Genomic DNA, 12,452 nt, shown 5'->3' with positions numbered 1-12,452 from the left:
AGCCGCCATATTGAATTTCAAAATGGCCTCAGACATCGATTAAGGGTCCGTACACAGCACTCCGTCTCCAAAAATACCAATATGGTGAGGTATTTTGCAGTATTTCCAAGTTTTTCTCTAACCGGAGGCCACCATCTTCAATTTCAAAACGGCCTCGTACATCGATGTCCGGTCCCTCCAAAAATACCAATATTGTGGGGTGTTTGACAGAATTTCCAAGTTTTTTTTTCCAAGCAGAAGCCGCCATCTTGAATGTCAAAATGCCGTCAGACATCGATATCCGGTACAACATTTCACCAAGATTAAAAAAATAACAAAATTGTGGGTAATTTGGCAGTATTTCCAAGTTTTTCTCTAACCGGAGGCCACCATCTTAAATTTCAAAACGGCCTCGTACATCGCTGTCCGGTCCCTCCAAAAATACCAATATTGTGGGATGTTTGATATCCGGTACAACATTTCACCAAGATTCCAAAAATAACAAAATTGTGGGTAATTTGGCAGTATTTCCCAGTTTTTCACTAACCGGAAGCCGCCATATTGAGTTTCAGAAGGACGTCAGACATGGTTTTCCGGTCCCTACACGTCACCTGGATTCCAAAAATACCCATATTGAGGGGTACTTGACCGAATTTCCAAGTTTTTCTTTAACCAGAAGCCGCCATCTTGAATGTCAAAATGCCGTCAGACATCGATTTCCGGTCCTCAAACGTCACTCTGACTCCAAAAATACCCATATTGTGGAGTATTTGACAGAATGTACAAGTTTTTCTCGCACCGGAAGCAGCCATATTGAATTTCAAAAAGGCTTCAGACATCGATTTCCAGTCCCTACACGTCACCAAGATTCCAAAAATACCCATGTTGTTGGTTATTTTGCAGTACTTCCCAGCTTTTCTCTAACCGGAAGCCGCCATATTGAAATAAAAATAACGTCAGGCGTTGATTTCCGGTCCCCGTACGTCACCCAGATACCAAAAGTACCCATTTTGTGCGGTATTCGACAAAATTTTCCAAAAACTTTTTAGGAAATAAATCGCAAATAATGTTTTTTACGTCTATTTCGATTTACGAACCGCCGGTGTGGTTCGTAAATGGAGGAATACACTGGAACCTGGAACCTAATTGAAAAAAAAAACCACGATTGGAAAAAAAATCTTCGTCCGCAACCGAAAACAACAAACAGCCAAAACTGAAAGGGTCTAGCACAGGCCGAACATTTTCAATCCATTTAAATGATGTTTTTATGCATGATTTCGAACATGTGAACACGGATTATGTTTAAGAAAATAATAAAATATTTAATCTACCTTGTTTGACATGAAATACGACTCGAAACGCATGTTCATAGTAAAAAATAAAAACCTGCGATTAAACTGACAAATGAACCTACAAAAACTGCATGGGCCCTCTTCGGAAAACAAAGCAAACTGACATTTCGGCGAATGAACACCGAGTCACTTTGCAACTCACCTAAGAATGAACCTCTCACCTCACCCGAGTCGACTGTCGGAATAGAGTGAGAAGAGTCATGTGACTGCGAGGTGACAATTGTCGTCTCACCTCATACGCCACGCAGAATAACCCTGAATGTTAGCCTCCCACCCCGAGTTCAGATTAACGGTGACGAAATCGAGGTGGTCGATGAATTCGTGTATTTGGGCTCACTGGTGACTGCCGAAAATGATACCAGCAGAGAAATTCAAAGACGCATTATGGCAGGGAATCGTGCCTACTTTGGACTCCGGAGGACGCTCCGGTCGAATAAAATTCGCCGCCGCACGAAGTTGACTGTCTACAAGACGCTGATTAGACCGGTGGTCCTTTACGGCCACGAGACCTGGACTATGCTCGTGGAGGACCAACGCCCTTGGTGTTTTCGAACGGAAGGTGTTGCGTACCATCTACGGTGGAGTGCAGATGGATGACGGAACGTGGAGGAGGCGAATGAACCACGAATTGCACCAGCTGCTAGGAGAACCATCCATCGTCCACATTGCAAAAATTGGGCGACTACGGTGGGCTGAGCACGTCCTAAGAATGCCGCACGACGACCCAGTGAAAATGGTTCTAGAAAGCGACCCAACAGGAACAAGAAGAAGAGGCGCGCAGCGGGCAAGGTGGATCGACCAAGTAGAAGGTGACCTGCGGACCTTTCGCAGACTACGAGGCTGGCGAACTGTGGCCATGGATCGAGTAGAGTGGAGACGACTTCTTCGGACAGCAGAGGACAACAAGGCCTTAGCCTGATTGGTAAGGTAAGTATGAAACTTTCAGAATAATTCAGAAAAGTTTTCCATGGGAAGTCCGGCTGAAATGGAAAATAATTTACACTGCCAGCGGTAGCCAGTAAGACTTCTGAGGGTAATCTGAAGATACTGTTGAAATGGAATGATGGGTCAGGTTTACTTAGTTTACAAATGTCATCATTTAAGTAACAGTTACCCAGTTTCATCCATAGGCACGTTTACTCAAATTTAAGTAAAAGCATGTTTACCCATTTTTGAGTAACTTTATCAAATATGAGTAAATGTCAATCATATTTGAGTAACATTTCAGTGCCAACATTTCAAAGGGGCGTAATTGTTTTTGTAAACAATGGCTTTAGTCGTCGATTTCTCGTAAATAAAAGCTCACTCCTCCAAATTAACAATGCTAGCTGGTAGAGGAAACCCAGATAACCAGAATGCACGTATATGCAAAGTTGTTTTCGTGATAAACAAATATATATACAAACAAACAATTCGTATATAATGCAAATAAATGGCTTATACGTACAAAAGTGGAGGCCATATACGTGCATATTTTAATTTAATTTTAAACGAGTTGATTTAACATCATATACGTTTTAATCTGTAATAACAAATTCATTTTGAAAAGTCTTACGATGTCATCCGATTTAATGTGTGATACAGTACGGCGGAAAAATGAATCATCGCATGTAAGTCGGAAATGTGCATTCTATACGATTTAACTTAAACATAATGCGAGGTATGCCATTCTTATATGCGATTTTGACTTAAACTGTAGAAATTTACAATACTATCTGTACATTGTTAAACGACTTCTGTTTGTGTGGGAACATTCTTCTTCCTGTTGGTGCAATTAATTTTCATGAGTGAGTTTTTATTTGCGAGAAATTAACGGCTAAAACCATTGTTTACAAATGCAATTACGCCCCTTTAAATTTTGGCACTGATTTATTCATATATGAGTGACATTTAATCATATTTGAGTATAAATTTACTCATTCTATGAAGGACCTACTTTTTGCGAATTTCAGTGAACGGATTTCAAATATTTGAAAAGGGCCTATCCTCGTTGATCTATTCTCTTCATCGACTTTCTCTTTGGTTTACCACGGCAACAAAAACGAATTCCTCGCTAAGCTCGCAGCACTGTTCGGCTGAAGGTGTTGTTAGCTTGCCCCTGAAACAACACAAAAGCTCTTCATTAATATATTAATAATATAATGTATGTATGTATGTAAGGTAGCCACCATCCCTTCAAGACTTGTCCTGTATACAGCTCCACTTAATAGCAAGATCAATTTGAGCTACCGATCTGAATTCACAATATCGCTGTATGAAGGGTCAAAAAAGGAAGGGCGGACCCGTAAGCAGAGACAATTACGCGAAATCCACGGGAATTTAAGAATCTCCTTCCAACGATACGCTCCAACAAATCGAATAACACAATTCGCAATACTTATTAAGCTTCCTACTGGATGGTTTGTTAAGAAGGGCGCGTCAATCGCCCTGAAACTGTTGAAGTAGAATTCACACCACCACAATCGAATCGGTAGGATAAAGAAAATGATAGTGTTTATTCCCTCCTAGACTCCGGCTGTCAATCATACCATCGTCCAGTTCCAGTTTGAATGATACCCTGATGCTCCCTCCCAACCCAGTATTTATTTATATAATGAAAATATCAGGCATAACACCTGATAACGGCACAAAGGCATTTGTAAACAAACCCTCTAACCCCCTTACACGCGAACCAAAGTACGCCCACGCAAACCAACAACATAATCGGATAGGGGCAACTATCACCTTTCCGAAAGTGGTATTGGTTTGCGTGGGCGTACCTTGGTTGTAAAGGGCCTTATACCCCGTTCACATTACAGCGTATATCACGTGATATACGCTGTCTTGCAATGAGCACTCATACATCTAGTTTATACTGGAAATCCTATGTATGAGTGCTTATTGCAAGACAGCCTATATTACGTGATACAGGCTGTAATGTGAACGGGGTATTAAAAAGTCTGTTCACAAACGCTTCTGTGCCGTTTTCAAAGTTATGCCTGATATATGTAATGGAGAAATGAAATATATCAGAACATTAATTATGAAATAATGAATATAAATTTATATGGATAAAATAGTTGATATTATGCAATGAAAACAATAAATATTTTACATGTAATAAGATGCAGCTCTATGTTTCCTCAGTTAAGAATATCAAGTGGATGTAACACTGAAATTTCAAGGTTATATTAAGCAAATTTATACTTTTATCTCTAATTATACTTGATATTCTCTCCTTACAATAATGTTATGATGTAAATGTAAAGTGTGATATATAACTAACAGGACTAACAATAAAATGGGAACCTCATCTAAATGATGCCATGCACAACGGGAAATAACCTATATAAAACATATAATAATTAACAATTACAAATTCATTTATTTCTCTATTTTTCATTTAATATTTTTTTTATCCCCATAGGATTGTAATGATCGGGGTTGATGAGAAAAATTTTCATGTGACTACGATGCCGGGCGGATTAGTCTATGGTGACCAATTAAACACCGGATTCACGACATTGACATTCCAAAATTTTTTGAATCAATCGTAAACGGCAATATTTTTCAGCAGGTGAAAAATCTAATTACAAGCAAACAGCACGGCTTTTTTAAAGGTCGCTCAACTACCTCTAATCTTCTAGAATATGTATCTTTCATTATTAAAGCGTTGGACAGTGGCAAGCACGTTGAAGCGCTATACACCGACTTCAGTAAAGCATTTGACCGCATCGACATACCATTATTAATCCTCAAATTGCAGAAAATAGGAATGGAGCCTGGACTTTTGAATTGGCTTCAATCATACCTAACACATCGTAAACAAATAGTCCGCTTTCAAAATAAACTTTCAGAACCAATTTCAGTCACCTCTGGGGTACCCCAGGGTTCTCATTTAGGCCTACTTCTTTTTATTTTGTACATAAACGACATTTCCTACATACTTAAAAAAATAAAATTGCTTGTATATGCAGACGACATGAAGCTCTTTATGGAAATAAGTAATTCTAGCGATGCAGAAGAATTCCAGAATGAAATCAATATATTCCACACCTGGTGTAGTAAAAGTCTACTTCAACTGAACGTAAAAAAATGTACTGCAATAGCATTTAGCAGAAAAATTGAAACACCGCATATTGAAATATCATTAGGCAACCAAATAGTAGAAAAAAGCAAAATTGTAAGAGATCTAGGTGTAATCCTAGACTCCAAACTAACTTTTATAGAACATTATAATACTATCATTAGGAAAGCAAACAGAATGCTAGGCGTCATCAAAAGGTCAGTCATAATTTCGAAGACCCATACACTATTAAGCTATTATATACCACATATGTAAGGCCAATTCTGGAATACTACCACCTAGTATGGAATCCATACATTTCCATACACGAAGAACGCATAGAATCTGTCCAAAACAATTTAGTGCCAACATTTCAAAGGGGCGTAATTGCTTTTGTAAACAATGGCTTTAGTTGTCGATTTCTCGCGAATTAAAGCTCACTCATGAAAATGAATGACACCAGCACGCAGAGGAATGTTTCCTGTATCAGCTAGCATTTGTAATTTGGAGGTGTGGGTTTTCATTTGCGAGAAATCGACGTCTAAAGCCATTGTTTACTAAAGCAATTACGCCCCTTACGTTGGCACTGAATTCCTTTTATATGCTTTACGTAAATTGTATTGGACTGCTTTTCCATTATCATCTTATGAAGCGCGCAGCGCGCTTATCAATATACAAACACTTAAGGAGCGCCGCCAATTTGCAATGCTTTTCTTCATCAACGACATTATTTCAATGCGCATAGATTCGGCAGAAATTCTCGCACAATTAAACTTTTACACACCTTGTCGATATCTTAGAACACGGAATTTATTTTCAGAAAAATCGTACAGAACAAACTATGCAAAAAATAGCCCAATCAATCGAATGATGCGCCTATATAATTTGCATTGCGGAACTATTGACATCACTATGTCCAAGCAGCAAATAAAAACTAAGCTAAAACAGAATAGGATTAACGCATAGTATGTAAGTAAACATTGTAATAATCATTGTATGTAGTCTACACTGGCTTGACGAAATGGAAATAAATAAATCATAATCTTCTTGAAAATCTTTATGTTTCGGTAATCGTTGGTCTGTCTTTGTCTATGTCTTCTTCTCAACGTACGTCAATTTTAATGTCTGGATGTTTTCTTGTCTGATGTCATGATGTGTTTGTGTATCTGTGTGTGTGTTTGCACCAAATGATTATATTTCTTCCTCATCTCCTAGTTTTAACTGCGTTCAAGAGTAATTGAAAAAAAAAATACGTTGCAGAAGTTCATACCATAACACATCTAACTTACTATCCACATTTTTTTGACTAATACCTAAATGTAATTTTTAATTTTATGACGATAAGTTGCTCTACTACTACTACTAAAATCTGATTACTAAAATCTCAAAATATCAAAAAGATATTCTCACAAATGTATTTCACGCAACCAGGAATTTGAAAACCATTTGACGCTATAATAATACCTCGCACATGCTAGACACAAGAAGAGGCCAAAAGGCAAGCGTCCAACACACAAAACCCGTCAAATCAACCCACAATCAACGATTCTACGAATCGCGAGCGCTCACGAATCATAAAACCGCCGACTGCGACACTCTGAAACCGAAATTGACGGCTCTATGCGTCAAACACCGTCCACTTAGCATTAACCAGACATAATTAAAATAATTTGTTCGCAAAACAAATACATTTTAGGATTACACTCGTATACCTTATTCATTCCTTTATTTAACGTCGGTCTCTGTTCCGCAATCTAGTGCCAATCACCGACGGACATCGATTGCAATCCATTGACGGCAATCGAATGTGCAGGAAGGCAGCTTCCACACCTGCGTAGGATATCGCACCCATTCAAACACACATACATGGGCCGGGACCAACGGCTTTACTTCCCTTCCGAACCCAGACCCATTGGGGTGTGAGAAAGCAGTCACGCTTACCACTATACCACTGGCACCGGCTAAACTCGTATACCTCACCATGTAAAATTTTGAAACGATCATCACTTTCATAGTTCTTCTATTCTCCACGAGTTCCAACTTGTATTTTCCAATTAAGATGTATTAAATTGTCCCAACGGAATGTGTTTTTTTTAGCAATATATCAGTTCAGACCAGATAATCGAAAAATAAGACTACTCCCGATTGAAATTTGGAAGAACCGCAATAAAATATACACTATTTGGCAAATCAAAGTTGGCGCTCGTGGAGAATAGAAGAACTATAAAAGTGATGATGGTTTCAAAATTTTCCACGGGGAAGTATACGAGTGCAATCTTAAAATGCTTTTATTTTGCAAATTGAACATTTTATTTAAATCTGGTTGCTGCTACAGTGGTAGAAAAGCTCAAATCTATGTGTACACCTAAAAATCTGAAAAGAAATGAATTTTTGTATATTATTTGTCTATTGAGTAGTCCTTAAGTTTTCTACTAACATAGCACCAACCAGATTTAAATAAAATGCTCCATTTGCAAAATAAAAGCATTTTAAGATTGCACTCGTATACTTCCCCGTGGAAAATTTTGAAACCATCATCACTTTTATAGTTCTTCTATTCTCCACGAGTACCAACTTTGATTTGCCAATTAGGAGTTTTTAAAGTTGTCATTATGACAAACAAACGGATCGGATGGATCTCAAAATCGCCTAGCGCACTCTACATTGATGGTGCATCAAAAAAGCCTACACGGTGTTTCGTGAAAACCCATTTATGGGTAAAAATACCCGCAAAATACGCAAAAATGACTATAAAGGACTCAATTTTGATTACATACCAAAAAAAAAAATGCAATATCGATCAATTTAATTCAAGCTGATGTATGAAATAATGATGTAATAGCAAAAAGCAGATACAATATTATTTACATCAATGGATGTAATTATGTTCGCAAAATCGATGTACATCGTACAACGTTATATTACACAACCGATGGATTGACCTGGTTGCAGCAGTTTGGATATAATATTCAACAACTTTTTTTCTGGATATTCGGCTAAAACGGGACTACACCTAAAATTTGTGTATTTTTTATACCTTTTATGAGTATCTGTTACTCATAAATGCATAAATTTTATTCATTTTTGTACTAGCAATTACTCACAAATGTGTAAAATTTGAGTCATTTGATGGGTAGTCTTTCAAAAATGCGTACTTTATTGGCAAATCAAAGTTGGCACTCGTGGAGAATAGAAGAACTATGAAAGTGATGATGGTTTCAAAATTTTACACGGTGAGGTATACGAGTGCAATGTTAAAATGCTTTTATTTTACAAATGGAGCATTTTATTTAAATCTGGTTGCTGCTACAGTTGTAGAAAAGCTGAAATCTATGTATACACCTAAGAATCTGAAAGGAAATTATTATTTTTATATTATATGTCTAATGAGTAGTCCTCCAGTTTTCTACTAACGTAGCACTAACCAGAATTAAATAAAATGCTCCATTTTCAAAATAAAAGCATTTTAAGATTGCACTCGTATACCTCTCCGTGGAAAATTTTGAAACCATCATCACTTTCATAGCTCGTCTATTCTCTACGAGTGCCAACTTTGATTTGCCAATAGTCATAAGAGTTTTTTGCAATTACCGTGTAAACAGTTCCACTGATATGTCAAAAAGGTGCAGCCGATTAAAGGCCGGCGCACAATAGATACGTTTTCGGATTTTTTGACAGATAATGCATGGGCTAACTGTCAAAAAACCTGAAAACGTATCTATTGTGCGTCGGCCTTAAGGCTGTGAACCATTTTTGCCTGAGGGGGGGGGGACGTGCTGTCAAATCAGCCTACTGATCATTCTTGTATGAAACTGGTTCCAAACGTAAACAAACGCTGTATGTTTCTTATGGCGTGTTTACGTTTGGAACCAGTTATGCGAGGCATGCGAGGTAGGCGACGATTGTTCGTATTTGACAGCCACCTCCCCCCCTTGATTTTTGCTGAGTTAAATTTAACTCGTGGTTAAAAGTGACATTTCGAAAGTTATTTTCTATGTTCGAAAATCCCCGTGCGATCGACCGGTTTTCGAGCCACGGTTGTTAAAATTTTACTTCTGGTCTGTCAGAAATAACCATACTCGGATAGCAGGGTTAATAGATATCTTTCTATCTGTCAAATTTTAACCAAAAGTTAAAAAAAATCCGCCAAATGGTTCAGAGTCTATAAACTGATAGCGAATTTATTCGTTCATTATCGGAGTTGGAACCAGTTCCAACCCAGTGCGAAACCGAACTTTTTGTCAGTGCAAACCTCAACCTGAGCTGGGTTTTAAAAACAAACGATCAAACTGACGTTTGTCAGAAAACAAGCAGACCCAATCTTGATACCCGATCCAGGATGGAACTGAATAATAGAGCTTGCTGACGTTTATCGTATGCACACTACGTTACGTATACGTATACGCAAATGTTTTCATCGGGAAAAAAAAACTTCATAGTGAAAATTTTTCCAGATGAAAACAAATCACTGACACAATCACACTTTAGCAATCTCTATACGAAATTCGCTGAGTTCATTCGTGACGTCACGATGCAGAACCTAATTATAATTACTACTATAGTCCACGTAAACAGTACCGATGGAGGTTAACCCCGGCGGTGCGAAACCTTATTAGGTTTTGCACCGTCGGGGTTAACCTCAATCTGATGACAGTTCAGTGGTACTGTTTACGTGGACTTAGTCGATTTTTTCTTGGGTAGATTTTCTCGATAATTTTTCAGACTGCAGTGAGATGTAAACCACACTTCTGCATTGTCCACGAGCAACATCTTTTCACCGCGCTGTTCCTCGACAATTTTCAAGTTAAAATTCGGAAATTTTAGAATATTGTTTTCGAAAAAAACGACTAAGTGCTCGTAAACAGTACCACTGAACTGTCAAAAAGGTTCAGCCGATTAACACTGAGTTCATTTGTGACGTCACGCTGCAGAACCTAATAAGCTCCCCCAGGTCAATGACATTTATATAAGGTCTGGGCCAACAGGCAGCTTGCTGGTGTTAGAAGCAAAAATGTTGTAAACATTGCTGAACATCTGCGAACAGATAGATGCACGTCACTGCCAACATACTGAGAACAGATAGATATACGTCACTGCCAACAGCTGTTTCGTGTAAATAATACGTGCAATATAATACGAACACCACTAACCATTTGCACATTTCACTAACATCAATAAGCCCTTTGGCCCAGACCTTATATAGATTCATTGCCCCCAGGTTGCCACCGTTCGCAATGAATAGCATTTCGACAGTGAGCATGCATAAGGGCGTATACGCGATGATCGATTCTCTTCATCGTTTTTCTCTTTGCATTGCAACAGCTAAGCGAAACAATTTTGTAGAATTTGTTCAATGTAGAGTTGTAATAGGTTGTATTGGCTTTCAAAAGCAACAACAAACGCACCGACAAACGTTAAATCTAGCGAGTAAGAAAAGAGAAAAATCGATCATCGCGTATACGCCCTTTTGAATGCTCACTGTCGATTTAATGATGGATGATAGTTACCCGTCTCTTGTTCATTGATGCTGTTATAAAAATCCTCATCCGATTCGAACACTCGAATAGGACTCTCCTTTGCCAGTGTTATGTAAATGAAATCCGTCGTATTCGGTACTGTTACTTCTGCAACTTCACTACTGCGACATTTATTTGTTTTCCAGCCTACGAAATGTTTCGTGTCATTTTAATTTTTTTCAGCCATTTTTGTTTTATACGTACCGATACTTTTCAGTTCGCAAGAACTCATTTTATCTATATAATTTACCACAAATAACACCAATATAAATAAAATAATTGAAATCACTGCCAGGAATACTGAAAATTCGTTCAGTAGTACTTAATTTTAATCATGAATAACTGGTCTCCTATGAAAAGAATATTCTACTCCAAAATGACCCAACACGTATACACATGGCTCGTATATACACACGCTACTTGAAAAATACCCAAAAATTGGTAGAGTCTATCCAGAATGGTGGCCAGATTATTTTTTAAATTATCGGTTAGTTGTTAAAACTTTTATCGGTACACGGAACCGAAAAATTACCCAAAATTGTTTTTTTCCCTCATCTTCCATCCCGCATAAACGCGAACCATAAATTGACCTTACCTAAAATGGTTAAAAATTGTTTATAATCCCTGCTAAACTTCAACTGAAATGGTTATGGAACTTTACATGAACGTTTAATGATAAAGTTTCAACCTTATGTATTATGGTTTTTTGGAACTGGACCTTACAAATAATGGGTTGTTAAGAACCATTACCGTTCCAAATTCTTGTTTTCTCCATACATTTTCGGAAAGAGAACTATATTAGAACCTTTTAACTTATGGTTTGAGAACTTTAATGGTAATGGTTATGGTAGTCAGTAAGGTCCACGAATGGTTTTGTAACATCGATCAACTTTATGTGGAATATATCGCGAATTGGTTGCCTGTAATTTACTGATTACCAATTCACGATATATTCCACGTAAAGTTGAGCGATAATACAAAACCATTAATGGACCTTACTGGCTACCATAACCATTACCATTAATGTTCTCAAATCATAAGTAAAAACGTTCTTATATAGTTCTCTTTCTGAAAATGTATGGAGAAAACAAGAATTTGGAATGGTAATGGTTCTTAACAACCCATTATTTGTAAGGTCCATTTCCAAAAAACCATAATACATAAGGTTGAAACTTTATCATTAAACTTTCATGTAAAGTTCCATAACCATTTCAGTTAAAGTTTAGCAGGGATTATAAACAATTTTTAACCATTTTAGGTAAGGTCAATTTATGGTTCGCGTTTATGCGGGATGTTTCGTTCAATAAGCTAATTTTCAGTAAACCGCATACACACCAAATTTCCTAAATTGTATCGGTAATTTTTTTGCTGAATTCATCCTGTAAAAAAAACATTCCACATCAAACGCTCGACTGTTTCGGTCAAGTATTGCTTGCACTCCGTAATCGGTACTAGTTTTTTTTCCCCTATTGAGGTTTTTTTTCAATCCGCTTTCATACTGAGTGGTGTTGTAGTAAACAACAGTGTAGTGAGCATCGCGGAATTGAAATTGCCGCTCAA

The 12,452-nt window shown here is 37.6% G+C and overlaps 1 protein-coding gene across 1 annotated transcript in view; it reads right to left on the bottom strand.

Moving 5' to 3' along the window:
- LOC135711110 (E3 ubiquitin-protein ligase Mdm2-like) overlaps nucleotides 1-11,308 on the bottom strand; it is a 34,852-nt gene extending 23,544 nt beyond the window's left edge. Inside the window, exons 1-2 of the mRNA XM_065233849.1 lie at nucleotides 11,097-11,308; nucleotides 10,884-11,039 (exon numbers count right to left, since the gene is read on the bottom strand). Coding sequence (XP_065089921.1) covers nucleotides 10,884-11,039; nucleotides 11,097-11,124 — 184 coding nt within the window. The 5' untranslated portion in view covers nucleotides 11,125-11,308. The remainder of the gene's footprint in view (nucleotides 1-10,883; nucleotides 11,040-11,096) is intronic.
- Nucleotides 11,309-12,452: the final 1,144 nt, after the last annotated feature.

Source organism: Ochlerotatus camptorhynchus, unplaced genomic scaffold, assembly GCF_037179485.1.
Source record: "Ochlerotatus camptorhynchus isolate MF236.1 unplaced genomic scaffold, CSIRO-AGI_Acam_v1.1 ptg000422l, whole genome shotgun sequence".
NCBI classification, from domain to species: domain Eukaryota; kingdom Metazoa; phylum Arthropoda; class Insecta; order Diptera; family Culicidae; genus Ochlerotatus; species Ochlerotatus camptorhynchus.
Note: the sequence above shows the minus strand (reverse complement) of the source record. Positions and strands in the feature narration are given on the sequence as shown.